The sequence below is a fragment of the Drosophila yakuba genome, chromosome X, assembly GCF_016746365.2.
Source record: "Drosophila yakuba strain Tai18E2 chromosome X, Prin_Dyak_Tai18E2_2.1, whole genome shotgun sequence".
Lineage (NCBI taxonomy): Eukaryota > Metazoa > Arthropoda > Insecta > Diptera > Drosophilidae > Drosophila > Drosophila yakuba.
In genome coordinates, this window is record NC_052526.2 from 15,225,075 (window position 1) to 15,240,126 (window position 15,052).

Here is a 15,052-nt window from a genome sequence, read left to right on the forward strand (position 1 = left end):
CCAAAGCCTCGGATAATACACAGAAAAAAAGTTTACAGATTAAAGATTTAAATGTAATTTTAGCGGTTTTTTAGTTACTACGCGGTCAAAAGTAGTCGCATAGTTAAGAAAGACTTTGTGCTGTGCAGCGCAGAAGCTGAAATAAATCACACTTCACAGGATTCTAAAAACTGAATTTTAAGTAATTTTACGAAATTTTGTAAAAAATATATTCCCAGATTTAAGTGCCAATGGGGCATTAAAATACGAGCTGTGACACTCAATATTTGGATTGATGCTTTCAATGTTTAGTTGAGTTACAAAGCGCAAGTTCCCTAGAACTATTCTCAGTGTAGTTTAGCTTCAGTCGCAACCTCAATGTGAACCTGGCCCATAAATATGTTGACAGAAACAGAACGAGAGAGAGAGAGAGAGAGGGAGATGGCTGATGATCATGTTGACAATGTTTCGCTGGAGTTCATTTCATTCGTTTCTGGGAATTGAAATTGTTTGAAAACCTTTTCATGTTTTGACTTTCGTCTCGTCGCTCCACCTGTATCCCCACCCCATCCCCCTTCTCCCCTCGTTGGCTGCCCACTTATTTCCATGATATGCATTCATTAATAATGTTAATCGATTTGGGATAACCCCTTTCGATCTTGGCCACCGAATGTCATCCCGAAAATGTCATGGGAATTACGTTGGAGCAAATGGCCAAGTGCCTCCCCTTTTTCATTGTTTTTATGCATTTTTTTGTTCTTTTTGGGGCTGTAAACTGCAGCTGCAATCCATTAGCCATCCGCCTCTTAATTAGTTCACCTTGGCCTCGGTTTCCTTCTTAGATTTTCATACTCCTTTTTTATGATTTTCCTCACATTTTCCACTGATTTTCCACTGATTTTCGCCTTGATTTTTTCCCTTGATTTTTCCCTTGATTTTCCCCTTGATTTTCCCCCGTTTTTACCCCCCGACTTGTGGCATAAATCAGACGAGTGCGCCGGCTGAGGGACATCAAATGGGCCTCGAGGCCCAAATCAAAATGTCATAATTTCAACGGGGCAACATCGGCGACAATACGTCAACATGCCCCCCCCACCCCTTTTCTCCAGATTTTCCAGATTTCCATCACCCTTTCCTTTCCTTTCCTTTCCTTTCCACTTTGGGGGCCATGTAGATCCACCCACCCACTCTGTCATTTCGCCGTTTAATTAGTTGGCAGCGCCGGCGTCGCAAACAAATCACATAATTATGATTGAGCGCAGGCAGCGCCAACTCTTTATTATTTTCCCACTTTTTTTTAGATCGCAATAAAAGGGGGGAAATCATCCTGAGTTTTCCCCCCGCTGTGGCGCATTTTGGGGTTTCCTTTATGGGCCGTCAGAGACGCGTGCATAAATATAAATCAGAGCCGGCTCACAGCTGCCGTAATTGAATGCAAATGTCCATCCAAAAATACGATGGCTCTAAAGTGTTCCCCTTCCACTCGAAAAAAAAAATGTATATATATGTGATATACGCATGCTACCCTATAGGCGACAATCTGCTCTAAATTATCACGTGTAGGTGACGCCGTCCTCCTAACTTTCCCCCGCTTTTCCCGCTTTTCCCCGCTTTTCCCCGCTTTTCCTGCGCTCCATTGTCTCTGCTGGCGATGCGTGGAAAACTAATTTCCCACTACCATCCCGCTGGCATTTTCCCGGTGCCATTCATCTTGTGCATTTCTCTGATATTCATAATTCGTGGCGTGTGCGCCGAGTTCTGCCCCCTCTTCAAAAAAAAAAATAAAAGAAAAACTCCCATTGAATCCCATTTACCAGCTGGGCAGGAGGAGGATTCCGGATGATGAGTCGCCTCCTTTTGTCAGCTTGGTAAATTGCACCACGTGTTTCTGATAATGACGACATAATTACGCCGCAAGTTCAAGTGGCTGGTGAATAAAGCGGCAAAAGCGGAGTTACTGCATTTAAATCATAGAAAAATATATCCTGCACTTTGAAAAGCAAGTGATTATAAGTAGAACCTAACTTGCACTTTATTATAAATATTTATTATTTATTATTATTATTTATTATAAGCAAACTCGAAGTGTTTTTTAGATAAGCATATATGCTACTTTATAGCGTAAAATGGGAAATAATTATATACATATGTAGAAATAGCTTAAAACAAAGCAAGTAAAGTTTGTATTTCAATTTCAGCACGCACTTACCCTTTTATTTAGCCCAACTGGTGTGTCAACCCTCGCAGAAAGATCTAAGCAAATGGAATGTCAAAATGCAAACGACAAACAAAAACAAAAGGCGCAAAAGGATAATGGATGATGGGGTTGCGGTTGAATTTTTGGGCGAAGGAGCAGGATAACTGGATGGCAGTATGGCAGAAAACCGCCTGCGGTCACTTAGAGCACTAATTTAAATATCATTAGTGAACAATTAAAACAAAGAAATGCCATTCGAAGCCATGCGACAAAGCCACAAAACGGAACCCAGAGCCAAAAAAAAAAATAAAAGAAAAACACAAAAGCCAGAAGAACCAGGACAACCATCTCCATCTCCATCGTCATCGGCAGCCGCCTGTCACCGCCCACGAGTCGCCGGGGGGCGTGGCAGGACACGGCGTAAGGATCCAGAGTCAGGAGCTACGAAAACTGGAGGGCGGGTGCGCATAAATGTCAACAGGAAAAACAAAACAACAAAAAAAATGACGAACGACTCGGCGCAAGACTCGAATATTTGATGCCCTCGTTGGAGTAAAATAAATGAATAATGATAAGTACTGTTTATGAGCAAATTCTACTATAATTTGACTATGAAAGTATTTTATTTGGAAGCCCATTTAAGGCACTAGTTTCATAAATGAACTTTAAACCTTGTAAATCCTTAAGGAACATGCCCAAAATTCCCAGGGTATCTATCCTGTGTACAAATCAAACTTAAGCGACAATATTTGGTTGTGACTTTGGCCAAAGTTGTGACAGCGCGACCAAATGAAAGGGCTGCCCAGGATGCCCAGGATGTCAAGGATGTCAAGGATGCCCTGGATGTCAAGGATATCAAGGATGCCCAGGAATGGGATAATTTTTGTGGGGCTTTGGGCACATGGCCCATGTGAATTGGACAGGTGCTGCTAGTCACGGCTCCTGGTACTCCTGGTACTCCTGGTGCTCCTGGTACTTTGGAACTGGTGGCGCCCATTTAATGGGCTCTCAAATACCATTTGTCAGCAGGGCGATGGGTGATGGGCAATGGGAATCGTGCCTTATCGCCGCGTTGCAAGTGGCACATGGTTCTGGTTACTCCATCCACGAAATTAATGAAAATAAATAAAGAAAAGAAAAACAGGCGGTCACGTGTCCTCCCGCTGGCGGCCAAGTGCGCATCCTGCGGAGGATTCGCCTGCGGATTCGGATTCGGATACCGATTTGGATACGGATGCGGTCACCTGATGATGCTTTTCCCAGGATCAGGACCAAAGCAAAAGCCACCCACTCGAGGGTTAGTTACTGCTGAGGGTTACTGCTGCTGCTGCTGATGGCGATGGTGATGGAGGGCCGCGTAACATGATCCCTGCGTGCCTGGGCATAATTTGTTATTTTTGGCCCACGCATTATTATATCCATGGCATATATTCTTGGCACATCCTTGCACTCACTCGAGCTCTTTGGCTCTTTTTTTGTGCTGACGACGCTGATTATTTCCCGTATTTTAGAGACACCTTTTGTCCTTTGTCCGACGCTTCCATCGAAGAAAATATCGATTACATTTGCTGAAAGTTTTCGTTCCGCGCAAAAATAATAAAACAACCAACAAAACAAAAAAAAAAACAACCAACAAACGGAGCAATAATAAAGTAAAGCGAAGGGACACAAAAGAACCGCAGAACAAAGCAGCCAAACCACTCGGTGTATTCGGTATTCGGTATTCGGTATTCGTGGATGCAGATCCCCCGCCAGAATATATATATATGTATATATAAAAAATAAATAACCATAAATAAGGGTAATAAAAGTGATGCTCAGTTGTCGCTGCAGCAGCTGCATCTTGCCATCTTCCCAGCCTCAGATCCACATCCACATCCACATCCAGCTCCAGATCCAGATCCACATTAACATTCAGATCCAGATATGTCGCCGCTTGCAAATAAATATTCGGCACTGCCAATAATCATAACATTAACTCAACCGCCGCTGCAACTAATGGGCTCCCAGGCAGATCCTCTCCAGATTTTGGCCTTGCATACAACTTGCCTAATTTGAATATATGTGCATCAGTTGGGGGAACATCAAGCAAAAGTTTGCAAGTATAAAAACGTATTTTCCAAGCCATCAAGTAGCTTCTGTTGTAACAAAGATGCAATGATAATGACCGACTTATAATACCTCGCTCTCTTGAGAGGCAAACAATAATAACAGAAGTGTTGCCTTTGGCTATCCTTGAATTTATTCAAGCATTTAGTTTTACTTAAGCAATCTAGGATTATGTCGTTACTTAAAAACACACTGCGGATAATCGTGGTAAATGTTAGGCATCGCATAATAGACATCGACCTATGTATTATATACGATAAGTAGTAGTAGATACAAAAAGAAATAACAATGTAAAGTTGGACTTGAAACAATCAATTGGAATCTGTGTCTCCCTCTTCTTTTTTTTGTGTTTTTTTGTTTTTTGTTTTTTTGCATTATATGTATATATTATATGTTGTTGTGTTTCGTTTTGCTTTGATCTAGGATCTGCGAACTGTGAAACAATCGTATACGTCGAGTGTGTATGGCCACCGTGTAAAAGGAGCCGCCTGCACAAATGCTCATTTTTCCTCTTGCGATTTTTCGTTTTTTCTCGATTTCTCGATTTTTCCATCCGGCGAGTCCATTGTTCGCCGGCTAAACAAAGGATGCATCGTGAGGGGAGGGGGAAGAGGGGAGAGGGGAGGGGGGCGAGTTATTAAAAACAATATTCGAGGCTTAGCCGGAACGCCTGGATGGGCAGATATATATCTCGAATCCAGTCGAGTCGAGTTGAGTTGAGTCGAGTTAAGTCGAATGGGGAGTGGACTTATCTCGCATCTTCGCATTAACACTTTCGCACACACACACACTCACACACACGCACACACACTCACACACACTCACACACACTCACACACACGCACACACACTCAGGCGCACACAGACAGGCACAGACACAGGCACACGGACATGGCACAAAATGGCCGCCAAGGAGCTGTATCCATGCGTACGTATCTACTCGCACATGTATCTTTTATCACATGTATCTTTCATCACATGTATCTTTCATCCCATGCACATCCACACTCCCCCACTTTCGATGGATCGATACGAAGCCAGAGAAAGTTGGTTAAGTTAACAAAAGCAGCTAATCCAAGGAGTACCAGAAAAATATAAAACTATAAATGGGTAAAAAAAACACAAGACAACAAGAGCAACGATAGCCAAGCACTCTAAGAGTGTGGCACCAACTAATGATAAAGTATACCCCAGTATTCCTCACTATATGGACCCATCGTGAACTCTAAACCCTTACAACTTCTCAAAGGCGTTGGCATTTGTGAGAAGTTCGCGGGTCAGTCGCCACACCTGCTTGGCCGCCTGCTCCAAAGCACTGGGGGATTTGCCCTTGAACATGTCCAGTGCGGGCAGGAAGTAGTGGGGACAGCGGCGGTACTGCAGGCAGGATATCAGCTGCAGGAATATGCCATTGATGCGATCGGCGATGCAGCTCTCGTCCCACTCAAAGTCGCGCGGATGCTTCTCGCACTCGTAGAGCAGCAGGTTCTTCAGGTGGTAGGCGCTAATGGGATTGCCTGGCAAATCCAGATGCCTGTCCCGCAGGGTCTTCAGCATGCTCAGACAGCGACGGCGACAGCCACCTGAAAGGATTCCAAATACTATTTAACATATATTTCAGTAGTTAGAAGTAGTTAGTTAGTTACCTTGCAGCAGGCGATTTTCGGCCTCGAAGAAGCTGAGCACCCAGGCATCGCCCTCCATGCTGGCGGCATTGTTGCTCTTGTTCTGCATGACGACGCTCTCCTTGGACAGCAGATCGAAACCCTCCGTCTTCACCTCCGCCACGAGGTTGGGATGCGGCCAGGGCAGATGTGGCACCGGCCAGTGGGCCGCCGATCTTGGCCAGATGCCGGAGCACTTAAAGGCCGGCGTAATCTGCACCACATATCGTTCGCGTATGCGCAACTTCACCTCGCTGGTGTCGCCCATCATTTTGACCAGGTCGCGATAGACACTTTTCTCGCAGGCCTGTGCCACCAGAGTTTGGAAACGGGCGCGTATCTTGCGCGAGGACAGATAGCCACTGGCCGTGATGAACTCCACCCACAAGGACATGGACCGCTTGCGTCCATCGCTCAGCTTCAAGACCGCACAGCCCGGCAAGGTGCCATCGTCCACGAAGTTGAAGACGCCCATTTGATTCAGATACAGCACTATCTCGAATTCATTCGGCGATATCACCTCCACGCCCTCGAATCTGTAAGTTATATCGATATGAAATGCGAAGAAGCTATAACTTTATATATATATAAATTTCATGTGTTGAAATAAGTTTAATAGGGAGCGACTGCTACTGCTTTCTGCTGGCGAAACCCCGATGAGCATGACTTGCCAGCTAACCGACAATGACTCTGCACTTTGGTTGTAATGATGGCAGTGGCGTGTGGAGGATCGGATTGGATTGCCATGGAGCGGGAACTACTGGAGCGGTAAGCAGCCGCGTTGACAGTCCACAGGGCACTGGAATTACCCATCTCTCCAATCTCTGTGGTTGGGTGCACTAAACACCTAAAAGAGCGGATGAGCAGCTCTCGTTTCTATTAGCTAACTTGTGCAGAGGTTCTGGAGCGGTATTTAATTGCAGCAACAAATGAAAAAAGATACTAAGATACGGAAATACTAAGATGCGGAGAAACGGAGATACAGAGATACGGAGATACTAAGATACGGAGATACTTAGATACGGAGATACTAAGATACGGAGATACTCAGATACGGAGATACTCAGATACGGAGATATGGAGATACTAAGATACTTGGATACTATTGCAAATTTCCATTGCTATGCAGATTTCAAACTACTACTTTAGTTCACTAGCTCACCTGCCATTGCACTCGACGAGGCTGGAGATGAAGCGCGGCTCCTGCAGCTCAACCTCCTTGAGGATGTCCTGGACGATCTTGCAGATCTCCCGTATGGCGGTGGCCGTCTTGAACATCCTCGCCTGAACCCTCTCCTCGCAGAATCGATTCATCTGATAGACCATGCGCGTTTGTGCGGCCATCATGTCCGGCGGCACCAGCATGGTGTGCTCAGTACTCAGTACTCAGTATTCAATACTTCGAGGATCAATGTGTAGATGTATCTTTTTAGCGGCGACACTTGGTCTGGCGGCCAACTTAAAAGCCAGCCAATTATGCGAAATTCGGCAGCGGTTCTCTTTTCTGGACGGGACAGAACAAAGGAACAATTCAATTGTGAGTTACGGTGACAGCAGAACCAACAATGGGCACAAGTGGAGCACGACGACAACGACAACGGAGACGATGGACCGTGATGTACAAGTATGTATGGGGATATATAGATATATATATGGGGATTTTAGCTGTTGACTGTATTCGATTTAGTAGCTGCTGGCCGCAGATACAGTATCTGCATTGGCGAATCGCTGGCCGAATGATGTGCTGCGCTCAAAAGCGATACCCCGCAGCCAGATGCCGCTGCTGCTGGCGATTCCGAGTACGAATCGGAGTACGCCAAACGATACTGATACCCCGATACCGATGCCGAAAGTCGCGGCTCGCTGGCGTTGTAAATCTCGCGGATATTTACAGCTTTCGGGCAGATAAAAAACAACAAACAACAAAAAAAAAAACAACGAAATGAAAAGCGCTGAAAATGCAGTTTGGCACGGCTGCAGCGGCGGAGTATCTCAATATCCATTCCAGTATCGGGGTATCTAACAAATCCGCCATCTCGGTGGCAGTGGCATGAATGGGACTCACAGGCTGTGGCTCAGATACACACACAGCTGCACACACAAAGATACAGCTACAGCTACAGATACAGATACAGATACAGATGCAGTTGCAGATACATGTCGGTGCTGTCACGTGACAGGGGTCTCTGTCTCGTGCCACGCATTCCGACGCTTTAAAAATCGATGAGATACTCGCCACAGGCACCGCGTATCTGTGGTATCTGCCAGATGCACTGCGACAAAAAGCCAGATGCCTGAAACGTTGCAGATACAATTTGAGTTGAAACAGTGGCAGAATTTCATTTCATGTCATACATGTATATTAGTTATTAATAGGTATTAATAGTTCGTTTGTTTTTTTCTCAATTTATTAGTTTAAATAGTGAAACACTCAGACACCTGATTTCTCTGCGTGTACTGCAAACAAACACGCTCTCTGTCTCGCCGACGTGCATGTGTATGGGTGTATCTATGGGGTTGCCTGCTTGTGTATCTGTGAGAGCGGCGCATTGCGATTGGTTCGCTGTGGCCACGCCCCATTTGTTGGCCGTTACGCTGCGGCGCCCTCTTTGAAGTCGTGCGGTCGTCAGTGTGTGTGTATCTGTGTGTAAATTTAATTTGTTAAATACATTTTGGCCTGCCATCGCGTACAAGTTGTGTGCAATAATTTATCTGAAATGTGCACTCATTTAGCAAAGAGCAACGAGCAACGAGCAACGACAACAGCGAGCAACCCTCGTCCATGTTGTTCCACGTTCGCCGGCCGATATCTTTATATCTCGCATCTCGCGGATACACAGATACATTTACACTCATAAATATGTCGCGTGGATTAATGTGCCAGTTGGCAATTTCTGACAGCCCTCTCAGTTCCAAGCGAGTAACTTCCTCCGTCTCTGGCTCACTACCTCTTATATACTATATGCATATATATATCTACACTTGTATATACAACGTGTTTATATGCGGTGTACTTGATGGACATGTGGCAAGATCAAAGCGCCCGTCGCCTCCTCCAATTAGACAAATCCCAGACGCAGCCACTAATTCGAGTGGAGGCAAAACACAAGCCGAACACAATTTTCGCAGAATGAAATTGCTGGTGGAAGTGTTAGAAAAGCGGTCAAGCATCTCAAGCTGACGGAAGTATCTGAAGATGTCTCTAAAAGTGAAGGTATCTGCAAGATACACGATACACAAAATGCACAAGCTATATTATTAAAGATAAACAACTAAACAACTAAACAACTTATTTAAGAACTCAAATCTTTACAAGTCTATAAGTAATAAGGAACCATATATCGAATTTTGATCAATTAGATTGCCCTTTTCACACACACATTTTGACCACTTAACGGTTGCCCACTGTATCTTTTGTGGCTGTTAGGTCTTTTGTTCGACCTTATTGGCATCAATCAGTGGCAGTTTGAGCAGATCTAGCCGTATCTAAATAGTATTCAGCCCATTCCAATTTGTTGGGAACCTGAACGTGAATCGTCGTAGCTGTCAGCCGAATTTTAATGGAGCTCCCCCCAATGAATGGGGCTGCGATTGGATGGCGATTGGATGCCATTTGAGCGAACGACGATGCCAGGTGCTCCTCACCATTCCTCACCACCATTCCCCACATGGCATTTGGATTTTTGGCGCGCTGGATTTCCACGTAACCAGATAGATGGAGGTGGCACTGGTGGAACTCCTATCTAGATGCGCGCATATCTGCATAAATTTCAACAAACGTAGGAAAACACAAAAAAAAAAGGGCCACAACAAGGAGAACTACACAGTGTTTGTTTTTAGTTCCCAGTTTTTTTTGGTTTTTTTTTGAGACCCAGGATCGTGGGTCTCGGGGTCGCCGACCATTCATGTGGCTGCATGTGGCATGTGGCATGTGTGTGTGTTTTTCCCGTATTTTATATATATCTCTTAGATCTCAAAGAAATTTGAATATAATTTATGTGCAATCGTCGCTTTTTTTTTTTTTTGTTTTTCGGTTGCCTACTGACCACCACCGCCTGTTCTAGAGCTCTGGTCCGGTTCGCTTCAGTTCACGTTCACGTTCGCGTTTCCCCCGAAATGAAGAACGATCCATCCATCTAAACGTTTGTCACTTGCTCCGTTGTCGCCGCCACGTTTGTCTTCTTGCTGCTCCGCCAGCTCTGCTCCTTCGTCGCCGCGTCATCGTCTCTTTTGTCTCAGTGCCTGTGTCCCATCCTATACCATCCTATACCATCTTAAACCATCCTATACCATCTTAAACCATCCTATACCATCCTATACCATCCTATACCATCCTATACCATCTTAAACCATCCTATACCATCTTAAACCATCCTATACCATCTTACACCATCCCCATCCGATCTGATCCGATCCGATCCCAGCCGATTTGATCGAATCCTAACCGACTCTAGTTCGATTCTAGTGCCATCTTGGGTCGCTGCTTGTTCCTCCGGCACATGGACTTAATCGCTCTGTCCAGCTGAGCTGAACCCTCCAGTTCTGGGAAATAGCGAGAAGTAGATTTAGATTAAGAAGATCTTGTATCTAGATCTTGGAAAGTAAGGAAAGCAAAGCTAGTAAATAGATGGAGTAATATGTATATATAGTATATGCATTCCGAAGTACCAGCTTTACTTTGTAGATTATAATACCTTGACTTTATTGATATTTCTAGATTTCTAGCTTCCCTGATTTCGCACATATCTCAGTGACACAAAGATATTCCATCGCTTTTAAGCAGCTGCCAAGTAAACAGCTGGTAAATTGATACTTTGTAATTCCCAATTTGTTGAGCGGCTTTGGTCATTGGTCATCGATGCCTTGCCCATCGCATGACGACGCAAAGCAGCAGCGTGTGATGAATTAAAAGGCAGCCAATCCACTCCTGACTGCAAGTGCTCCTGTCCTCCATCCTCCTGCTCCTCCAGCTCCTTCCGCTCGGAGCCAGCAAACTTCAGCAACCTCCAGCGTGTTGCAATGCTAAGCGGATTTGCGTTTATGGCCATTAACCCGGCGCTGGTGCCGTGTGTGTGGTGCTACTTCTTGATCTGAAGGATCACTGGAGGATCGGGGAAGCAGAGTGGATCGGGGAGCAGAGTGGAGCGGATTGGAGATCACAGATCGCTGATCGGGGGAAACTTCAGTTGTTGACGTACCGGCGCTTTTTGCTCAAGTCCGTCTGACATTTGACTACTTTATTGAATTATGACAGCGAACAAATCAGCGACACGATCCGCCAGTGAAAAGCCAATGAAGAGCCAGTGCATCACATCCTCTCATCATCGATTCTCCATACCATGCCATACCATGCCATCCATGCCCGTAAAGCCCATTTGGTTCAGTTTTTTGTTTTTTGCCTCCACTCATTGCGCATGCGCCACCGCCGCCCAAGATTTAAAACCCACTGCTACACTGGGCGAAAAACATGGGGTACTCTCCAGATTAGAAGTTATAGATGTAAAATGTAGGAAGTTCTGGGGCGCATCTCAAAGAAAGTCCAACTTAATTTATATATCGGAAGTAACTATAAAAAGAGTATTAGATACATATTTCTCTATCCAATCTCTTGTAAAAGTAACTATAATAAGATTATTAAAAATATCGCTTGTAAAAGTAACTATAATAAGATTATTAGATATATCGCTAGTAAAAGTAACTATAATAAAATTATTAGATATATCGCTAGTAAAAGTAACTATAATAAAATTATCAGATATATCGCTTGTATAAGTAATTATAATAAGATGTTTAGATATACATTTCTAAATCCAATCGCTAGTAAAAGTAACTATAATCGTAAAGTAACTATAGTAAGATTACTAGATACATCGCTTGTAAAAGAAATGCGATTATTAGATATACATTTCTATATCCAATGGCTAGTAAAAGTAACTATAAGAAGAATATTAAATTTACATTACTATATTCAATTGCTAGAAAAGTAACTATGTATAATTAGATAACTAGCTATATCTCTTGTTAGGGTAACTATAATAAGATTATTAGATATATCGCTGGTAAAAGTAACTATAGTAAACATTATTAGTTATACATTTCCATATCCAATTGCTAGTTTGATTCGCCTAATCAATTGCTGCAATTTCAACTTGTTCCCTATTTTCCACAGTGTACCATCCATCGGTTCTGCGGACTGGAGCCTCGACATCGCCTACTCGCGGACATGTGTTCCTTCATCATCTGATTGGAATATTAATTGTGACGAATGCAGTTGAGATCTTTTTTTCCCTTTTGGTTTTGGTTCCATCCAACGATCTGGTGGACAAGTGCACGCCAGTTGGGAGGAGAAGAGTGGAGTGGAGGCCCACTGATGTCATTTTACTTAACATTAATTTCCAATAATATCATAATTTATCGTTACAACGCCAGGCATTTGTTGCTGCTTGGACTCCTCTTGGTGATTCTGATTCTGATTCTGATTCCGACTTCGATTTTGATTTTGATTCCGAAACCGAGTGCGATTCTCATTTCAGACACGTAGCGCGGAATCGATCTCAATTTCGTAGTTCAGATATCACGCGCACACAGAGAGGCCGAAAATGTGGCCACGTTCTTGTTCCTTCATGAAAAAGGGCAGGATCCCCATACCGATCCCTATCCCTATCCCAATCCCGGATCCCCTTCTCTTCCACTTGGGCAGATTGGATGGCCAATATAAGCGAGGCGGCGGCCCTTTTCAAGATGCCACGATCACGTTGACATTTTGCCCCACTAGATATATACATATGTATGTACGAGTATGTACACCCCGCCGTCTCCATTTCCATTTCAATTCATGATCCCATCTCCATTCCCATCTCGATCCCCATCCCCATCCCCATCCCCATCCCGATTCCTATGCCGATGCCCACGACTGTTGACATGTCGCCGCCTGTGATTGATTTAGGGCCGTTTTTTCCTTTTCCGCTGAAGCGCAGCCGTTTGAACCCATTGTTTTTGGCCCAAAAACAAAGAAAATGTGAAAATAAAAAAATCAAAAAATTGAAATCAAAATCAAAATCAAAAGAAGGGCGTATGACGATGCCAAGCCGACGACGTGAGCTGCCGTCTTTGAGAACTGGTAAAAGGTAACTGGTAACTGGAAAATGGTAAATGGTAAATGGTAAATGGTGTATGGTAACTTGGTTACCTTGTACTCTTTCTGCTTTCTTTTGGGAAGCCCAATCATGTTAATTGATAGCACGGATTATTTAGATCGATAAGGGCAATGCTTTTAATATGCATTTTTTGATACGAATTTGTCGCTTGAATTGTCCATTTGAATTATGAGAAACGAGTGCTAGACATCCAAGGATGTTCATAGATTTCCCTAGCAACTTTTATGCATTTTGGTTTGGGTTTCCCTTTCAGTTGCTCCGTTGATCGCGTTCACTGTCACCTGTGAGCGCAGTGAAATTTATCAGCCACAATGGGTGCAGCTCCTCCACTTGCAGCTCCTCCACTTGCAGCTCCTTCACTTGCAGCTCCTTCACTTGCAGCTCCTCCACTTGCAGCTCCTCCACTTGCAGCTCCTCCACTTGCAGCTCCTCCACTTGCAGCTCCTCCACTTGCAGCTCCTCCACTTGCAGCTCCTCCACTTGCAGCTCCTCCACTTGCAGCTCCTCCACTTGCAGCTCCTCCACTTGCAGCTCCTCCACTTGCAGCTCCTCCCTTTGCAGCTCCTCCACTTGCAGTTCCTCCACTTGCAGTTCCTCCTCTTGCAGCTCCTCCACTTGCAGCTCCTCCACTTGCAGCTCCTCCACTTGCAGTTCTCGAGCTGGAGAGGCTGCCCTGGGGCAGTCACTGCCTGGCTGCTCCTCGCTCCCTCGGATGTATTAAATTAATATTTGCTTTTTGTCAAAAGGCTATAATCAAGCACGCTGGCGATGACAGGCTAAGAGGCTCTAATTACAGCTTGTTACCCTGATGCAGCGGCCACACAGGTCGTGGCTCACTTCGCATTCGCATTCGCCTTCGCCTTTGCCTTTGCCTTTGCCTTGGAGTGGATCTGGATCTGGAACTGGGACTGGCACTGGGAGTGGAACTCCTACTTCCAGTGGTGCCCTCGTCTTCCGTTTATGCTAAGTGGCAAGCGCCGTGGTTGCCCTCATCCTCATCCTCATCCTTGTACTCATCCCCATGTCCATGTCCATCCGCATGCTACTCCGACCTTCACGCAGTTGAGCTTCGCGTGATCCTCGCTGCAGAAGCACAATTATGCACTGCAAAAAAATCCACTTAATTTGTAGCTGCTATATATAAAAACTTGTTAAACTTGTAGCTCTATAAACTTGTTAAACTTGTAACTCTATAAACTTGTAAAACTTGTAACTCTATAAACTTGTTAAATCTACAATAATCAGGCAACAGTAAATGCATTTCATAGCTAACAAAATTTAGCTGATACAGCGCCTAGATTTGTGCCAGTGTAGCCAAAGCCAGCTCATCCCTCAGCTCAGCTCAGCAGCATATTTGCAGGTTTAATGCACTGCCTCCAATGCCTCCACTGCCCCATCCTGCTGCCCCATCCTGCTGCCCCATCCTGCTGCCTCATCCTGCTGCAGTTTGATTGAAGCCAGCAAATTAAAATCCCCTGCCAGGTGCCCCAAAAGAGTCAAAGAGCCAAAGAGCCAAGGAACCCAAAGCAACCCAAGGAACCTAAAGAAACCCAAAGAACTTAGCAAACCGAATCCAATCCACTTGGCTTGGTGGCATTCCAAATGCAATTCTCACGATTTGGCAGCCATTTGTGTACCTCGGGCCTCATCATCTCCTTGTAAGCTGCTCATTTGGCCATCGCCAACAAGCCGGCACAGATGCTCTCGCCCGATCAAATTAACCATTTAAATAAAACATTTGTTTTGATTTGCCAGCGGTGGAGGGAGATGGAGGAAGAGGAGATGAAGGGGATTGGATTGGAGGGGATTGGAGGGGATTGGGATTGGGACAGGCTGGCTGACAGGCGGTCAGAAGTGCGATCCTCAAGTTCAGCGCCAGATTTAACTGGTATATATTATTCTTTTATTTTATATAAAATGTATGTGTATATATAAGTACATATATA

At 44.6% G+C, this 15,052-nt stretch overlaps 1 protein-coding gene across 1 annotated transcript; it reads right to left on the reverse strand.

Moving 5' to 3' along the window:
• Positions 1–4,395: 4,395 nt before the first annotated feature.
• On the reverse strand, positions 4,396–7,966 carry LOC6525502 (protein mab-21-like). The gene is made up of 3 exons (XM_002101301.3): positions 7,112–7,966; positions 5,932–6,485; positions 4,396–5,868 (listed from the first exon to the last, which is right to left on the reverse strand). Exons 1-3 carry the CDS (start codon positions 7,312–7,314, stop codon positions 5,519–5,521), a joined length of 1,107 nt encoding a protein of 368 aa, XP_002101337.1. The 5' UTR covers positions 7,315–7,966; the 3' UTR covers positions 4,396–5,518.
• Positions 7,967–15,052: the final 7,086 nt, after the last annotated feature.